We start from the raw sequence: 19,572 nt of genomic DNA on the forward strand, positions 1-19,572 counted from the left end.
CACAATCTGTTTCAAACAAAACGTTTTAATCTCTTCCAAAATAACTTTTTTTTTCTTTTAAAAGATCTCATATTAGATCAAATTGAATTATGAATGTGACCTGTACGTATGCATACGATGAACAGCAAATGAGCTGCACTTTTAAGGGCTTGTTGTTTTTGGCTCAATTGACTTGATGTCTGAGGGAACAATTTAGCTCATAGTGCGATAAAATGGGACTCGCGATAAAAAGACTCGCGATAAAATGGGAAAGATGCTCAAAAAACAATAAAAATAAAATCAAACATTCCCTACAATTGCACCTGCGAACGATCCATGTGTGACTTCAATCAAACGTTCCACTGAATTTCACATCATTTCACTCAAGTTTTCTTTTTTGTCTGTATGGAGCGCATTGCAAGTTGTTCTGTGCAGCAAACACGTGTTTGGATAATGTGAAGACCAGTGAGTCATGTGACCTGATGAGTATCTCCGTCATTGCTCACATGTGGAAGGCTGCGCCTCACGATCATATCTCATCTCCTGTCTCATTCCAAATCATCACAATGAATTGCTGCTGGCGCCCAAAATGGAACAAACACAAACTGAGACAGACATTTTAAAAGAATCAATATTTCAGTTTTCTCAAATACAGGAAGATACTTTATATATGTACAATTAGTCAATTGAAAACATAACGCCTTAAAAATCATAGTCCTTGTCTACGTATATCTTTTACGATGTTTTCATGCAAGTGTATACGGGAGAGTTTGACGCAAATTCGGACTTTGATATCTTCTAATGCTGATTGCTAAACATTGGAAAAAGATAGAAATATACTTTTTTTCTGATGCTAGGTTCCATGTTTGTATAGCATTAGAATACAATAATGTGAGGACCTCGCAAGATCAGTGAAAATCCAGGGAAACGGCCTGTACTGAAGCGGTTGCTCCAACGAAAAGTGCTGGGAAGTAAATAGGAATCAATGTAAAAATCTGAGAGGGCCTACTTCAGTCTGAGCAGCAATAGTACATCTGACAAGAAATCCACAGTGGACCAAAAATTGCAGAGAGAATGGGGTCAAGTAAGGATAATAAATACTTTGAAAGCTATTTATTCTGGACATGGAATAACTTTAAACTTGTATCAGGCAGATGTGGACAGATACCCAAAATAAACATTCTTCTATACACGCGAGCCCTTATACAAACAACACCTCCAAATGTGACCTCACGGGGGTGTTATACATCCAAGAAATACAGTCAAAAGTGTTTGGGCCAGTCTTGATCAAATGTTATTAACAAATGTCATCTATACATTCTATGTACAAAAAGGAAAAGCTAAAACTCAAGACGAATTAAATAAAAACGGCACATCCAAAACTGCTGCAGCTGCCGTGGGGCCAAACATACTGTATTTACATTACGAATTTAAAATTTTACAAGAATGTACATCGGCTTACTGGAGGCAAATCAAAACGTACTAGGTTATGGACTGAAATACAAACGTGAATCCAGTGTGCTGCTTGCTTGACTTAAGACACATTGGTTGCTTTAAACCAGCACAGCGGTGCACTGCGCCATCTACTGTACATAGTAGGAAGGATTTTTATGGAGTCGACCAAGCACTTCCTCCTCATATTTTCTAAAATAGTAAACACTCCAGGATGCACCATTAAAGGTTGCTTTTGTCTTGTTTTACCAGGAAGAAACAATGCAAATTTCTTTCAATGTGCTGCACGGAGAATGTTCAGGGCTTACGCAAAGGAAACACTGTACTGTATGTAGTGCTGACACGCAAGTATGCACTGTAGTGTCCTTGTTGCTTTAGCAGCAGCGATTGAAATGCGGCCCCTGAATGGAAAAGACCGGAAAGCAAATGGGCTAGTGCGATTGTCTGGTGTGAGGTTTGGTCGACAGCTTCAAGTGTGAGGAGTGTTTCGGTCTGACATGTTTCTGTCAGATACAATCGGAGACGCCCTGAGCTAGCTAAAATCTCACAGGAGTCATACATGAGAGCTTACCCGGTCCAGCGCAACTCAGACCTGGGTAAAGAGACAAAAGTGCAAACTTGGCGGTTGTCTTGACAACGTGCCCCGGCCGGCCAGCCAAAGTGGTCAAGGGGGCAAGGAGGAGCAGAAAATGCAAGGAGTGCCTGGCCGGCATTAAAGCCATTTATGAAGAGAGGGAAGATTCCTCTCCATCCAGCGCCGGTTGAGTCGGATGGTTTCCACCGCTTCCCGCGCGCTTCGCGACTGCGAGCCGCGCTCCCTCAGGCTTGAGAAGAAACACTGGACCTGCGTAACACACGCCACGCAAAGTGTAAGACAACGAGCAAAGAAACTTTCTTTACTCTTAGATCAAAATAGATACCTGATTGAGATGCGCCTGTGCAGAGAACTGAGAGGTGACATGCTTGACGATTGATTGGATGGAAAAAGAACCTATGGGGAACCTACGAGCAAAAGCGCTGATTAGATTCAGTTTTTGTTCTTGTGTTCTAACTTACAATTTCTTCTTAAAATGCGCAACGCACGTCTGGACGAGCTGGTTCCAGTTGTCTTGAACAAAGTCCCAAGCGATCAAGTTGCCAGCAAAGCTACGGCAGATCGTTTTGATGATCAAGCGAAGGTCCTGTACCTTGACGATATTGCCATTTAAACCTGCATTGAGCAGCCTGCAAGGGACGGCGTGAGCGTTATTCTTGTTAAATCCTTTTCAGACAGGGAAAAAAACAACTTTACAATAAGACCAAATATTTTAATCAAACAATGAAGATTAAATCCAACAGTGCCAGCCAAAAGACGCCATGCCATATCATACTAAAGTCATACTAGGTCATACCCGAAAAAAAAAAAAAAAAACAAGGAAAAAAAAAAAACAGGCAACTCAGCTTTATACTATGCTTGCCTGCATGTGTGTTAGTGTGCAGAAAGTTTCAAAAACACAGTATGATGAAATCAACAGGAATAAACTGACATCTTGCAGGTTCTACTTTCCTCTAGCTACAGGCTAGTATTCTTAGAAGCATATGTAGTTGCAATCTTGCATACTTTAAAATCAACGTGCATCTTTTGGACAAATAGTTTTTGATAACAATATTAATCATCGTCCAACGTACTCTTTTATTCAACAAAATGACTGACAAATATTTTTGACAACTTTGTCCATGTTTGTTTTGATCTTGCAGAAAAAAAAGAATGTCAATCGAGGAAAAAAAAAAAAGAGCACATTTTTGTTTACATAAACCAAGTAGATGTCAAGTGGTTTGTTGTCACGACCATGTTTCCGGGAGTAACTTCAAAATAAAATCGAACCAATCCCGTTCATTTTATACATTACTTGATGTCACACGTTTTATTTTGAAGCATTGTCTTGCTTCCTTTACAAGCCGCCGCGTCACCAGAATGATTTCACTGGGGAACATGCTACAATACTGATCTGCAGCGCTTCTGTAGAAAATTTCACCACGAGCGGAACAGTTGTCAGGAATATTGGGCTCCCCCGGGGACCGATTTGGTAAGAGGAATGTCTGTCAGTGAGTGTGATCCATAGATACTGTTTTGAGTTTTAGTATGTCAGTAAAATGCTTTTTATGGCTCCTTCATTCAGTCCGCCACGCTCGTGAGGATGAGCAGTCAAGATTATGGATAGATGGATGTTTCTGGCTGGCGGCATCGAAAGACATCATGGCAGCCACACGGCGAGAAGCACAATCCGCCAACGAGACGTTTAACTTCCTGGTTGGAAACGTCAGTACCATAACACTCATATTTAATAAGAAACTAAATCACAAATGTGCCGAATGTAATTTATATGCAAATATTTAAGGGTGGAAAGTGTACAAATCCCATCATATTGATCCTTTACCAACAAACAGCTCATAAGCACTTGTTGCATGTTAGGTTAGGATGAATGCAAGTTCACTACTTACCACACAATTTTCTGTGCGTCCTGCGTGGAAGATAAACCTTGTAGCATCTTTTCCTTCTCCGAGTCATAAGTGGCATAATGATACATGGTGAGCAAAGTTTCCCAGTCTTCACTTGACTGAGCCGCCACACTGAATACAACTCGCTGTAGATCACCCGGAATCCTGCCAAAAATCAGCATGTTTTAGGTTGTTCTATCAAAAGTATTCTCGCACTGATAATATATTTTTCAAGGCGGCAGAGCGGTCTGGAACTTCCTGTGTGAGGTTTGCATGCTCTCCCCGTACCCGCATTTGTTTTCTCCAGGCAATGCCGATTCCCTCTCACATTCCCAAAACATCCATTTTAGGTATATTGAACACTCTAAATTGTCCTTAGGTGTGAATGGTCGTTCGTGTTTGCGTGCCCTGCAATTGGCTGGCAACAGACTTCAGGGTGTACCCGACCTACTGCCCCAAAACAACTGGGATAGCCTCCAGCATGCCAATGACCCTCGTGAGAATAAGCGGTTAAGATAGTCGATGAATAATTCATTCGTTTTCCCAATATAAACTAATATATTCCACTCACTGGAAAGTTCCATTGGACTCGACATACTGCTTAAACATGGCTTTGGCTTGTTCCCTGCAGTTCTTTTGTCCCAGGTTACAGGCCACCTCTAACAGGGCAGATCGCAGATTCTGTCTGGAAATACTCTCTTCCTTGGTCCATGTTTGGTTATCCATTAGTGCACCGTAGTAATTCAGAATATATGTCTGCAAACAGGAAAAGATAAATAAATAACGGCTGTTGAAAGAGGTATCAAAAGTCTTTGAAAGTTACTCTAATATATGTTTCAACGTTACATGATAACACCACCTCGAACAGTTCGGCTAATATATTACAAATGGAGATAGCATATTTGTTACACTTTACCACTTAAAAGTTCTTGCAAAACGACTACATTTTCAGGCCTTTTGCATAACTTGTTGGAACGCTTGTGCCTTGATAGGTATTTATCACGTTTAGCTGATGCATTTCATTTGTCACGTATATTTCTGCTTCAGTTGCCTTTTGAACAAAGATAAAGCCAGCAATGGGTCTTTATTTCAACCCAGGAGCTGGTCTGAGCCTTCTCTTTACATCAAGTATTAATAAAATATAAAACAAAAAATAGTATTACTTCTAGTAAATAAACAATACTGCCATGACTTATTCTGCCATTTCTCGGAAGAACATTTAACTCATTCGCTGTCATGGCTGGTTACAAATGTCAAAGTTTTACTTTTACAGGGACGGCAGTCGATGAGTTAATGTAACCTCCCCATCCAAAGGACACTGAATAATTGTCACAATAACATGTTCTACTGCTTTTTTGTGCGCGCGCACCTTCATGCGGGTGACGAGCCCTTGCTCGTATCCTTTGCTTAGCATTTGGTAGATGTGATTGAGCTGCAGCAAGGCCTCGCACACAGGGCTTGTCTCAGTTTCCTTTTTCATGTAATGCAGGAGGCTGAGGACTTGGCGGAAGGACACACGCCCCAGTCTGAGGTGACGTGAAAAAGAGCAACAAAAAAAAAAAAATAATGAACACCACTACGCAGAGGGTGTTGGATTTGTCAACCTACTGGGAGAGAGCAAAGATGTTGTGTATCAAAGAAGCACGGTCCTCCGATGTGAGAACTTGGAAGTTGTTGGACATGGCGTCGCTCAGAGCAGCCCAGCCTTCATCTCCATAGTCAACAATGTAAAAGCCCGTGTTCCTGTAGTTCAACTTCAGCCATTTCACAGTTTCTGGCACCTTAAGAGTCCCTATGTCGAGTATGCAAAAAGTTTCACAGACTCGGTACTTGCACAAGCTTTGGGAACTATAATAGTATATTGTACATTCACCTGACTTGGTCTTCAGCATAAACACCTGTCTGCACTCAGGGGCCAAACCACAGCTGTCATTCACATATGTCACCGGAATAGTCCACAAGCTTGGAGAGAATGCAAAATGAAATGTACCTGTAAAACGTACCAACCAATACACGAGGGAGAAAGAGGAGGAGTTGGACAAAGGGAATACCTGGAGGAATGTGTGGCGTTATCTGTCGTAAGCTGAAAAACTTCCTGTTTTAAAGTCACTTCACCCCCCTTACGGTATACTGTAACCAAAGGAAAGCCTTTCTGGGATGTCCATGACCTCATCATCTCCGATACATTGAGATGCTGACTTGAGACCTCCACCTAAAGATCGAGAAGAGACCACCCTTGCCATTTCGTCTATTTGATTTATTTGTATTTGTATCCTGACTAAAAGTCACCATTACAAAACAACAACAACAACACACCTACCTCGGTAAGACTGTTCCAGAGGTCGTCGGTGTCGGTGTTCAAGCCGGAGAACTGTTTAAGATACTGAATGATACCTTTTCTGAAATGCTGGTCCCCAGGCAAAGAGGCGTTCAACATCAGAAGAATGGAGGCCCCCTGGAAAACCCCAGCGCAATACATTTTTCTAACTATCTGAATCGTGCATCCAATGAACAGGAATCAAAATCAAATAAAGAAAGCGCACCTTGAGATATGACACGGAGTCGAACATCTCTTGCACCTGCTCTGCGGTATTGACTTCGGTAGACACAGCGTGGGAGGAGTTAAGTGCATCTTTGTCCAACGCTCTAAATCGAACAGCTAAGAACACGCTGCCCTATAAATGCAAATGCATAAAATATTTTGGCAAAACACATAGCACAGCCCCTCCTATTGTCAGAACCAGACGATCGATCATGGAAACGAGATGAGACCATTCAGCATCGGGTTATTTGTGGCGCATTGTTAGTTTGGTAATGGCTAATGCTTGTTTCGATTTTACTTTTAGTTTTAGTTTGACTCTGCATGTTCGTGACGCTCACGCCACGAAAATTGAAGGCTTTTAGATGCGCCTAAATAAAATGCGGAAAATACAGTAGCCTGTATTTTGCAGTAGCCAAGTGTTTTTCATGTTTTGCACGGAGCAACACTTTCTCCTCATTAAAGATTGCCAGCATGTCAATGTTCGCGCTGTGTTTGAGTCATGATTTCATACATTGAAATGCATACTGTACACAATCTTGCTGAGCGCATTCGTTGTAGACCTAAGCGAAAAATAAGCAAAAATTAACGTTTAAAATGAAGAGATTTTGTTGTTGCTTTGTGTTTTAAATATAATTTGAATGAATAGATTGCTTGCGCATAGATGAGCAAAGCATTCTGGGGTGCCTTTCAGAGGTGATAGCATTCAAGTAATCAATGGGTACATCGCAAAGTGACAATCTCACTCTGATTGGCTCTTAGCGAGCAAATGCAAGATAGAAGTTTTATAATTATCCCCAAAAATGCATTATCTAATAAATTAATCTCAGCAAGGCCTTGCTATTTACTTGTAGTGTATGTGACAGATGAATCAGATGTTTAAAAAAAAATACTTCATATAGATAGATGTGGCTGATTCACAACGGGGTATGCATGTTACCTAGTGGACATGATGGCTAATTGCAGTCTGGTCCTAATGGCACACATTGAACATACATGCTGTTAGTATGTATGTTCCTCAGTGGGCATAATTACTTTTTGCAGTCAAGTGCTGAGGGAATCCGTAGTAGTCACTGTGGTGTGTGATCAATTTCTAATGTTTAAGATAATTGAATATTGTATGATTGAAATGAAGACTTTAAAGTTTAGCTTTAGCTTTTTGTTCAAGACCAAGCTGTAGAGTCAAGCTGTAAATGTGTTTAGCACTTTATGCGTGGAGTTGAAGCCGTACCATGTCAAGCTGTGGCAGGACTGTCTGTAGTGACGTGAATTGCATGTAAGTGGCAAAGCCTTCGTTGAGCCACAGGTCGCTCCACCAGCTCATCGTGACTAAGTTTCCAAACCACTGGAACATATTGTTGCTGACATTATTGACAACCTCATGATTCAGAACAAGTAGGCAAAAATTATACAAAGTAAACAAATAACAATTACCTGATGAGCCAACTCGTGTGCAATGACAGAAGCAACATCTTGTTTTTCCAGAAGAGAGGAGTGTCCCCCTACCAATAGCGTAGTTTCTCTGAAGGTGATCAGACCCCAGTTCTCCATGGCTCCTGCCAGGAAGTCTGGGATGGCGACCAAGTCTGGCAAAGAAGAAATAAAGAATATCGTGGAATTTCGAATGTTGTGTTGAAAAAGAATAACGATGTTTACCAAGTTTCTGAAGTGGATAGTTAATTTCAAAAAAGTCGTTGTAAAACGCCAGTAGTTTGGATGCCGTGTCCAGAGCATAGTCAGTATGCGCTTTCTTTTGCGGGACGCTGTACACAGACACCTAAAATTAAATCACACGATACAGAACCAGATTGACAGTCTGACTGAAATAAAAACAGATCGTCCAATGGAAAAGCCTTAATAAATCGACCCTACCATAGTGCCAGAGACATTTTTGCTGATGGAGGTGAAATCACCGACAATAAACGCCACCAAGTAAGTGCTCATGTTGACGCTGGTCTTTGCAAACTCATCCTGCATGAGGCCGCTGTCCAGCTGCGTAGTCTTTGCCTGAGACACACATCAGAAGGTGTGTGTTTGTTTTGTCCCTGAGATCGTGCTTAAAGTATAATGAGTAGGTGCTAAGAACTTCAAATAAGCAGCAAGAAAAACAAAGATGACTTGTGCCATCCTCACCATTGTGCCATTAAGTACTCTTAATTAATATAATGAAAATCAATATGTTTATTTTTCATTTACATGCTCCATTTTGATTACTACTGTTCCAACAGACAAAACAACAACATATTTTCAGTTTACGCTATAGTCGGAATTACAAAAGAGTAGCTGGTACAGCAGTGCATTTTTAAATCTGCTATATGTTAGCATGATGTCACTAAAGGTCCAATACATTGTTTGAAAGATCACAGTTACCATTTAAGGTCAGTGAAGATGAGTGGTCTCCCCCTAATTGGGTTATGGGTTTCCATTTTAAACTCCCTTTTGTCCCTTGCCATTTACACTGATTGCAAATGAACAAAGCCACATAAAGTGAAACTATGATGGAGTGCCACTCCTTCAATTCAGCCTTTCTTATCACAAAGCAATCAGGCACAAGGCATACTTTGTCATCATTCACACTTGACAGGTCACCACTGTCTACGACAAAATTCATGTCGCAAGAGTTGAATGTGCGGAACCATGTAAAAATGACCTTAGGCATGTTAGAGAGTGTCATGTGCTCCGGCTTCCTGGTGATTTTAACCAGAAAGGTGGCTTTAAATGATGGCTCGTCAAAGCAAGGGAAGGCCTTTCGTGCATATAACGGCTCAAACTGGGTAGCGGCAAGGACCCTGGGGGGGTAAAAAAAAAAAAGATGTTAAAATTCTGGAATGGAATAATGGATGAAATTCCAGTGGAATATGACAGGTGCATTTGCAAAATTAAAAGCTAATCTTAAAAATTCAGAATCAACACCATAGATAAACAATGTCTCTCTGACTAGCTGTAGTCACATTTTGAATCGTTGGAGTTTTCACTTAAGATAACAGTATGTGTAACGTAAAGATATCTGTAACTTTTTGATGACGCAGAACTGAATTACAAATATTGGCAACCTTACTTTTGCCATTCATGTATGTTCGGGTTTCTATTACAGATAGCTCCGATTCAGTAACAGACGTGCTGGGAAATTACAGATATGCTCAACTGAATTATAGACTTCAAAAACTCCTATGAGGGATATCGCCAACACCCCTTGGACAAGTCATAAGTCAAGTTACAAATCACTTCAGTGTGATTTCACATTACAGTTACATTTAACCTGAAAAAGGACATAACACAGTACGTTATCAATTTAGACATATTAACAATTTCATAGCAGAAACATCAATTCAAATGGCAGAGATCTGCATTGTCATTTTGTTATATGAGAAAACCCAAAACACCTGAATGGTAAAAGTCAGGTCATTTGTCCTGAGTTCAATCATGTTTCAGTTACCTATCTGCAATGCCAAATGTAGAGTATCAAGAAAGAATGCACTTATGGACACCCGATGTGTTTTTTTAATTAAGAACTATTAAACTACTGATATTTGCAGCAGAAATGAAATCTCGCTACCCGTTAGGTGTTAAAAGCCCCCCCCCCATACATGAACCTTGAAAACAAACAGCCATTATGAGTGACCTCGCACGAGATGTCAGGAAATTACAGGACGTTTTACCTACAGAATACTTTGAAGAATGAAACATCCTAATGCTTGTTTGTCTCTCTATAGCAGGGGTGCCAAAGTCAGGTCCTCTAGGCAGCCTGTTTTCCATATTATTCTCCACAAAAACATCAGCTTCAAATGATCAAGATAGTTATCTGGTTTGTGCCAAACTTGCTGATGTGCTGATCATTTGAATCGGGTGTGTTGGGACTAGGATTATGCAGAAAAAAGGCTGGTTAAGGGCTTTCGAGGACCAGTCCAACCGAGACCCCCAAAAATGGGTGGGAAGTTCAAATGTATTTCTTCTCGTTTGACTTTGTTTCTTATGACAATGCCGAAGTTGAGAATGTTAACAAAGTCCGTACAAGTTGCAGAACTTTTAGGAGGTTCAAATGTAGCTTGATGTACCTTTTGTTTCCATCAAGATCGACGTAGGAACTATTGTAGAACCCATCATAGGTGTGTGAGAGACGAGCAGTGTAATCCAGGGTCAACACACAGTGCTGGCCTGCCTTAAGATCGTCAGAGAATTTAACAGCTATCTGTTCCCTTGGCTTGTTCTCCAGTATTGTGACATCGCTGGGCTCCCCATCGCCAAGCTGCAAGAGGTCAAGCTCAAGTTAACAACTCGAACATCGGACATCAAAATGCTAGATGTAACAAACTGCTTGTTGTTGCTAACAGATTCTTTTTCATTGATGGCAATAGGCATCAAAGATCCACTCTAAGTGAGAAAGTGAGTAAGGTAACTCATTCATTGAAATTGAATAAAAAAAAATTAATGCAATACAAATAAAACAAAGTTTTATTTTGGTTGGCAGTGGATGAATCGAGAAGGTATCCTCATAACAATATTATCCCACGACAAGTTACATTTTATGCATCAACTTTCATTCGCATTCGTAAACTCCCAAAGGAAATACAATTTTGGTTATTTCTTTTGCATCTCCCATTAGGTGTTGCCCAACTGAGCAAGGTTTTTCCAAATCACAGGATTTATCCCAATTAGTTTTTAAGTCAAATTGCCTCCTCTCACAAGCCCTTTTATATAGTGTTAGTCCCAGCCCATATCCCGGCGACTAGGTATTCCCCACCACATTCAGAAAATACAAACAATACATTATCATGCATCCAAAGCAAGTTATTCGGTTGGAAAAAACCTCACCTTGAATGTAGCTTTGATAATATTTAGATTAGCGCCGTGCAGGACAATGCGCTTGGTGTTGTGGAGTACAAAAATGTTGATGACAGTGCGGCCGCTGAAATCCATGGAGCTCAAGTTAGGGTTCAAGGTCAGATCATAGCTGAGAGGACGTATGCTACGGGGGAGCTGGTATTGTGCCCAAGGGAAAAGTTCACCATCAGTGCTATTAGATGTCGAGTTTTCTTGTTTAAGACATCCCATCTGGAAAAACACAAGCAAAACAGATGTATGGAAAAATGGGTGTCACCGGGGTTCATTCACCGGGAGTTCATCTCTTGACTTTCGACCCTGCTTGACATCTTTAAGTGTCAGGGGGTAAGCTGGAGCCTGTCCTGGGTGATTATGAGTAAAAGGCTGGCTACACCCTAAACTGGTCATCCAGCTAATTAGGTCATTTGACGAAGAGTCTATTGGCGAATTCACCGAAGCCAAGCCGAATACGTCAGATGAGCGGATTTCGATACAGAGCTATCCCCAGAATCTTCTATGAAACCATGGAGCTGAGCGCTAACGTCTCGCATTGTGCTTTTGTATGTCGAGCCAAAAGCAAACTGATTTCTCTCAAGCGCACCCAGACCTAGGAAGTTTCAACTTCAACCTACGGCAGAATTTCTCCTGAATGCCCGTGGAATGCCCTCTCTGGGTTGTGGATGAGGTTCTGCCATAAGTGAAGCAATTCAAGTATCTTAGAGTCTCATTCACGAGTGAGGAGAGGATGGAACAAGAAATCCACAGGTGGATCAGTGCGTCTGCTATGATGCAGACTCTATATCTCTGTATCTCTCATGGTTATCTATTTTCTCCATTCAATATTCTCTATTCAATATTCTTGAAAGAGCGAGATCCCAGATACTAGTAGATGAAACGGGATTGCTCTGCAGGGTGTTTGGGCTATTCCTCAGCGATAGGGTGGGAAGAACGTTCATCCAGGAGGGACTCGGTGTCGAGCCGGTTGAGGTGGCCCGGGCATTTAGTTAGGATGCCTCTCGAACGCCTCCCTGGTGAGGTGTTGCGGACATGTCCCACAGAGAGGAGGCCCTGGGAATAACCCTGGGCACGCTGGAGAGACTCAGTCTCTCAGCTGGCCTGGTCATGCCTGGGGATCCCAGAGGAGCTGGACGAGGTGGCGAGGGAGAGTGAAGTCTTGGCCTCGCTGCTAAAGCTGCTACCACGGTGACCCAACTCATGATAAATCGGTAACTAATTGATGGATGTTACCCGCGATGGAGGCGAACAGAGTGGATGTTAAAATTTTGCAACATCCGCTTGCATCCAGGAGTATGTGTCACACATTATCATACAAAAATCCAGTATTTGGTTTAAAAAACACACATCATGCACACATACCTTGTAAATGGCCAAACATGTGTAAATATGGTAAACTTGGGGAGTCAAAATTGCACAAAACCACTGTATTTTTCTTACCTTTGTAAAGTTACACCCAGGCAAAAAGTATAACACCATAGTCATGGAAGCCACTATGACCAGAAATAGCACACAAACAATCATTGTGCGGGCTGAGGGTGGCGAGCATGTCCTGGAACAGAGGAGAAGTCACCAATTTATCTATGGGACATGAGATCTAGATAGCCGGGAAGCAGGCGTTAGAACTAGATATGAAAAATCAATAAGTAGCAAAAGTCCTGCTACCTGGGTGGAGGTTGTCTGACATAAGGAGAGACGTTGGATCTCTGAGTGGCGCTGCGGTTCATGAAAGACATGCCCAGAAGTCGGGCTGAAGACTCACAGTCTTCTTCATCATCATCCATGTCGTTCTCACCCAGGCCCCGCACCAAAAGCCGAGAGCTGCGAGGCTCATACACAGCATCATCTGGGTCTAGGGCTGGAAATGTCTGAAAGCACAGTGTATCATTTGCTCAATGGACACCAAATGAAATAAACATGAGCTATCTGTTGAGAATTACATCCAATGTAACGACTGTACAAGCAATTCCTAGAAGCCAAAAAGGTTGAGGTCTGAGGTAAGATGGAGCAGGCTTAGAAGATGAAACCAAACAATCTTGAAGAACTCTGGAGGCCCTGCAAAGATTCCAGTCCCTGAGACTTTATCAATAAATTATTTCACTCATTGCTTACATATGCACGGATGCAGTCCTCTAGATTTGGGGAGTCATATGGGATTGTAATTGATTTTTCAAAAGCACCACAACCTTTTTTTTCTAAAGTTGTTCAAGCATGTCCATGGAATAAAAAGGATAATTTTGGATATACTTTTTTTGTAGCTAACAAGACTTGAGTCCAAGGAAATTCTGATATTTCTGACTTAATTAAATGAGCAAATTTAATTAACTAAAAAAATTCCAATTTGGTACAATAACCATGATCGATATGTTTTGCTTTCATGTAAGTCACTTTTGATTCAAAGAGATCAACTACAAGTTAAGGTTTTATTTGCTTTTTCTACAATGTAAAAAAGGCTTTTTTGTTGTTGAAGAAGAATTCTTTTTTGAGAAACTACTTTGAGTGAGTCATTATTATGCAGTAACTTATTTTACTCAAGCTGCTTGTTATGCCTGTGAATATGATTTTACGCTTGTCTAAATGTGTTTCTCCACCATTTGTATTTAAAGGTCTGTGCCTATCCATCTATTTATTTTCTAAAGCCACTTATCTTCACAAGGGTGGCTGGCTTTCTGGTGTCTATCTCAGCTGACTTCGGACAGTAGGGGATACCAAGAACCGGTTGCCAGCCAATTGCAGGGCATACAGGGACAAACAACCAATCACGCACCCAATCACACCTATGAAAAAATTTAGAGTGTAAAAGTACACCTTCCATGCATGCTTATGGAACGTGGGCGGAAGCCAGGGTGCCCAGGGAGAACCTACACGGGCACAGGAAGAATCTGCAAACTCCACATAGGAAGGCCAGAGAGAGCTGGAATTGAACTCAGGTCTCTTAACTGTGAGGTCGACGTGCCAACCACTCTTCCATCATACCGCCCATTTGCTGCCTAAAGAATTTTAAAACCACAGCGAGGGATGCTAACATTAGCATTACAGTGGCTCGAATTGTAATAAAACTGATTCCATAAGGCAGAGATGTGTAGACATTTAACTGGCACATGTCATGGAATGAACTTTGTTTTGTTTAGTTTGACACTACAGTAAACTCAACTCATTGAGGCCCCTTATTTAAACTGATTTATTGTGAAATGAGTTGAATACAGTCCTCATACTGTACGTACGTCATGTTGGTGCTCAGAATTCAAAGCAACAACTAAGTACATCGCCACATCTTATATCTTGAAAAAAGCCAGTTGCTGGGCTGATCGTATCTTAAGGCACCACTACTTATTTTTTAAATCAACTTCGGGTCATTTTGATTGTACGTATGCTTGCTATCATCATAAGTCAAACTTTGTCATTTATAAAAAAAATATAAATTAAAAAACATTTATATCATATGCATATGCATTTGTTCAGGTAGGATCTAAGATTGACTTGAATTAACTGTGCAGATTATTGTTGTGTGCAATGAGTGGAGAACTGTAAGAGTGTATGAAACTGAGATAGTTGCCATAGCGTACAGTGAAATGACTTGAGTGATTGTTGTGTGCAATGAGTGGAGAACTGTAAGAGTGTATGAAACTGAGATAGTTGCCATAGCGTACAGTGAAATGACTTGAGTGTACCGGATATGCTGTGGAGTCTCTGGCCAGATCAACAACGTCAGGCTCTTCTTCAAACATGCTGTTCTCAATCATGTTCCTTGGTAGGCTGGCTCGCTCTGCAAGAAAAAGCAAGGTGTTGGCATATAGACAAAACATAACTCACAAGAATAAATTAAACATGCTCTGAAAAATAAGTGGCTGAACCTTTTTTACCTCATCCCATACATTAACTTTGAATAAAGTGCCACAGGAGGATTCCTTTCTTGCTTTACTACAGTATTTGCCCTTCCCTAATTCCTTAAGGGAAACCGTACACAAGCGACACTTGGTGTACCTCTACTGTATGGTACCTGTCAAGCAAAGCATCATCTTAATTATCCTCACGGCTGCCTGAGGACAGGGTGGGAAAGCTAAATGACATGGTTATTTTTATGGCGCATGAAACATCCTCCCACAATTTTTGGGGGGAGGTTTTTGTCTTCTTTTTTTTGTGCATTATTGATCGGTTTTGTTATATTTAACACTTTAAAAATGACCAACTGAAACTTTGACTACTGTATGAAATTACACCATAATAAATGTTAACATTTTATGAAACTGCCTCACAGTTCAAGGACCCGAGTTCAAATCCACCTCTCCCCGGCTTGCCAGTGTGGAATTTACATGTTCTCCCTGAGCCCGTGTGGGTTCGCTAAGGGCACTCCGGCTTCCTCCTACACTCCAAAAACATGCATGGCAGGTGTAGTGGACATACTAAATTTGATGTGATTGGGTGCGTGAATGGTTGTTCATCTGTGTGTGACCTGCAATTGGCTGGCAGTTCTTTGAGGGTGTCCCCCGCAAAGTCAGCTGGGATAGACACCAGCAAGCCCGCAAAACTCTTGTGAGGATAAGTGGCTCTAGAAAATGGATGGATTTTATGAAAATGGAAAAAAAAGTGGTCTGTTTTTATAATTAATAATCAATTTAACATGACCAGTAAAGTCGTGTGAAACTGCACTTATTTATATTGAAAGACCTTAAACATTATTTTGGTCAATTAAATTGAACACTTTAGCCATTGGATATCTATTAATAAAACTGAAATTTCATAAGATGGTGAAGATAGATTTTGATCTTATCAGTTGCTGCAGGAAACTTATTAGTATTATGCATGGGAACCAAAACAAAAACAAATGCTTGCTGAAGCGTCTGTTTCAAAAAAACACAATCTCAGTTTCCTGTTATTTACCTTCTTGCAGCATATACTGCTACTTGAAGAGGAAGTCAATCTGAGCCAATCAAGGATTAGCTAGCGAACATTACATGACTCGGGAAACATGTGAGCCGTGGTTGGTCATCACCTGAGCCCTGAGCAATTGATGCCATTTTCAGGCGACGGTAAGCGGCAAAGTATTCGCCTCCTTAGATGGCTAGAAAGCTTCGAAAAAGCTAGATTTTTTTTGCTGTTCCAAAAACATAGCATTGATCAGAATATCTCGTTTAGACTAGTGGGGCCATATACAACATCCAGCAATTTTCTTAGCCTAGGGCAATGTGTCCAGTGTCCAATATACAGTACCTACCATGAATGTTTTTGGGATCAACCCTCACAGGCACCGGGAGAACATGTAAATTCCACACGGGCTTGGCGGAGCCGGAGGCAAACTCTACTGTGAGGCTGATGTGCTAATAATCAGTCAGCCACCGTGCCACACCCCATAAAGCACATTATTGTAAAGAAAATGTTTTACTTGACTTCCCCTTTAAACTTACATGATTCTTTATAACTACCTTTATATTTAATGATTTATTATTTTGCTGCCGTTGCAATCACTTAAAGTTAAATATACTGCATGTATTGTCTGTTCGTGGTTCTACAAGTTGCAAATGCAGAACAAGCAATGACAGTGTATTGTCTGCTCTTGTCACATGCTACCACAGATTACACAAGCATGCATTTTCACAACCTGCACAGCACTGTGTGCAGTGACACAAGATGTGCCTTGTCGACATCAAATTCTCTGGGAGGGAATTTCCTTCTCTGCTCATTTCCCAAACAATAAATGTCATGTTTAACTTCCTAATTCAATATTAGTCAATACAGTAAAACATGGTTCCTTGCTAGTTGCTGACATCACTTCATAATAAATTGAGTAAAGATTATGTCTAGCCAGTAGGTAAGGGATTGGAAGGGGAAAATGTGCCGTCACATGAATTAACACCTAAATGCAAGGGCGGGGAGGGGATAGGGGTGAAGAGGGTCAACTTCATACATTCTGACATCCAGGCATGTCTGTCCGCGTCACACTGACTGCACAAACGCCTATTAATAGGTAAGGAACTCTGTACTGGGTAATGAATAACATCCAAAGAAGGAGATGATAAAAATATCACCAAAAATAAGACAGAACTTGGCTTGATTACAGAGATTATAATGGGGTTGTGTGACGTTAACTTACAAAATCAGTAACTCAATGATATTTTAAATCGGAGGTATTTGGCAGAAGAAGTGCAGAAATATTCTTATAAAACTGCATAAAAAAGAGTGTACTACAAACGGACATAAAGCAAAGATTTAACATGTTTTGCTTTTTCTTTGGCTTTGGATAGGGTTAGGGGTTAGGGTTTCAACAAAGGAGGTTAAAAAAAGAATGAGAGAAATAAAATTACAAGTAATTCGGAAGGAAAGTCAAGGAAACAAACTCGAATTTGTTTTGTTTTTTTTACCTCGTGTTGTGCAGTTTTGGTTAACTTGCTTTTACCATCGTGATATGGTTAAAAGGTCAGGCTCATCAAGCGCACCTATGTCACGAATTATGATCATAATACACATTTGTCATTTAAATCATAAATGTGTAGTTCAATGACTTACAAATGTGTTTGCAATGTGTAAAAATCCCTGAGTAGAATACTAGATTACACATTTGGGGGAATCGTATTTTCTTAACCTTATTCTGCAGTATATAATACATTAATATGCGACTGAGAGACAAACTTTCACTTTATCACCTCATGCTCAGCACTTTATTCAGTTCCAGTTAGGTATTGCAGTTGAGTTTTGTTTTTTATCTTTTTGGGCAAACATAAAATTATGACTCTCAAAAGTTATTTGAGTCATTTAACTAAATGAAAAAAAGAAATCAGTGCTCTTCAGGGTTACTGCTGATTTAAGACTATGCTGGTTTGTTTTGGTCGCTAAGGTCGTGGACGTTACGACAGCAGAGGTTATTGATGCGCTGTCTGCTGGTATGCAAAGCAGAGCTGAGAACGACTTATCTTCTCAACACGCCAGGACTAAATGCGGCTAATGATATCTATCAAACCCAAATAGACAGGAAGCTCGCGCACCACCGCGTTTGATTAGCTTCCAAGTCGCTTGACTATGTGTTCAGCTTTTAGCAGATCGGTAAAAAGTCAAATTGACCTCTCGCGACATGCTTCCGCGGCTCAAAGTCACTCACAATGAATGGTTGTTAGCGAGCGTTCTCGCGGTTAGCATGCTGTCACGTACTGTATACACTACAGTAACCTTCGTACTTCCTTACCTGAACTGTTATAGTCAAAAGGATCCATTGCGGGTTATCGGAAGGATGTCCTTTACGTCCCGGAGGCAGGATATTAGAACACGTTTCGACCAGGCGTATAGTTTTAATCGCTGGCCACGCCACCAAAGTGAGTGCCTGCCTGCTTGCCTCTAGCCCGTCTGCACAACACGAACACCAGCTACGTAGGCGCTAACAGGGAACTAGCCTTCTTCTCATATTTGTAACGATCTCACGTGGACGAGCGGTTTCTAACGCAGTGTCGTTTCGAGAACAAAAGAAAAAAAACACAAACACAAATTAATATTGTTTAAGAAACTATGTATAAGTATAATACGACAGCTGACTGCTTCCTCACTGTCCAGTTGTTGACAACTGGTTCAAACCTTCATCCTATTGGCTAGCGACTGTTAAGAGGCGGGGCTATAATAATGACGCAAAAGCCTACGGAACCGGAAAAGCCATTTCTGACGTCACGGCCATTAGACGGTACATACAGACCTTGCATGGACTGTATGTTATGCAAAAAAATATTTATAATTTCATTTCAGTGGTTGAACGATCTTTTGCGAGGATCCAGGGAAGAGGCAACATTTAAAATATTTCAAAATAAGGCATGTGCAATGTGCATGTGTAATAGCTTGTGCATAACATGCTTAAACGCCACAGGCCGTGATATAGGTCATTTTTAACTAATCGATTTCAAAATTATATATTAAAACATTCAATTCAATTAATTGGCCAGCCCTAGAGGCAATATACTGTAGGTACTGTATTTGTATGCTATATAGATAGATGCCAAGCAATACCTTTTCTACATATTTTCTGGCCTTGGACTGATGACAATTAAAACAGGAAATAACAAATACCAAAAGACAGGTTACTGTTACACTAAAATCTACAAACAATAAAACTTGCAAGCAACAAATTGGAAATATGAACGCTATACATATAAGTAATTCTATAACGTATGTGTATTTTAGCTATGTAAAGCACTTTGTGAGACCTCTGTGTTAAAGTGCGCTAAATAAGATCTATTAAACTGACAGACAACATATGACAACAATGGTTGATTGTGGTTATTACAAAACACCATATACTGTGTGTGTGTGTG

The 19,572-nt window shown here is 40.7% G+C and overlaps 1 protein-coding gene across 2 annotated transcripts; it reads right to left on the reverse strand.

Annotated features, from left to right (window-relative positions):
* Window positions 1-1,077: 1,077 nt before the first annotated feature.
* On the reverse strand, window positions 1,078-18,843 carry lnpep (leucyl/cystinyl aminopeptidase). Of its 2 annotated transcripts, none has more exons than XM_088409121.1 (22): window positions 18,462-18,843; window positions 14,956-15,050; window positions 12,950-13,152; window positions 12,725-12,836; window positions 11,261-11,500; window positions 10,504-10,694; window positions 9,099-9,237; window positions 8,321-8,455; window positions 8,105-8,225; window positions 7,883-8,034; window positions 7,680-7,793; window positions 6,453-6,584; window positions 6,230-6,364; window positions 5,961-6,121; window positions 5,783-5,871; window positions 5,518-5,701; window positions 5,279-5,435; window positions 4,481-4,665; window positions 3,913-4,074; window positions 2,515-2,655; window positions 2,352-2,433; window positions 1,078-2,275 (listed from the first exon to the last, which is right to left on the reverse strand). In XM_088409121.1, the coding sequence occupies exons 1-22, from the start codon at window positions 18,487-18,489 to the stop codon at window positions 2,144-2,146; spliced, it is 3,090 nt and encodes a 1,029-aa protein (XP_088265247.1). In that variant the 5' UTR covers window positions 18,490-18,843; the 3' UTR covers window positions 1,078-2,143. The 2 variants fall into 2 exon arrangements, with proteins under 2 accessions (XP_088265247.1, XP_088265239.1); XM_088409113.1 differs by having other exon boundaries at window positions 14,935-15,050.
* Window positions 18,844-19,572: the final 729 nt, after the last annotated feature.

The sequence above is a fragment of the Hippichthys cyanospilos genome, chromosome 1 (genome assembly GCF_059441005.1).
Source record: "Hippichthys cyanospilos isolate Australia breed blue-spotted pipefish chromosome 1, RoL_Hcya_1.0, whole genome shotgun sequence".
Taxonomy (NCBI): Eukaryota; Metazoa; Chordata; class Actinopteri; order Syngnathiformes; family Syngnathidae; genus Hippichthys; species Hippichthys cyanospilos.

What these genes read in the sequence shown, in the direction of transcription:
- lnpep (XM_088409113.1), bottom strand. Translation starts at nt 18,489, where the DNA reads ATGGATCCTTTTGACTATAACAGTTCAG. An exon ending in CACACGAGTTGGCTCATCAG is followed by an intron (nt 7,794 to 7,882) that starts GTAATTGTTATT and finishes AATATGTTCCAG; the next exon opens with TGGTTTGGAAACTTAGTCAC. An exon ending in TCCTGCCACAGCTTGACATG is followed by an intron (nt 6,585 to 7,679) that starts GTACGGCTTCAA and finishes TTGCATTTATAG; the next exon opens with GGCAGCGTGTTCTTAGCTGT.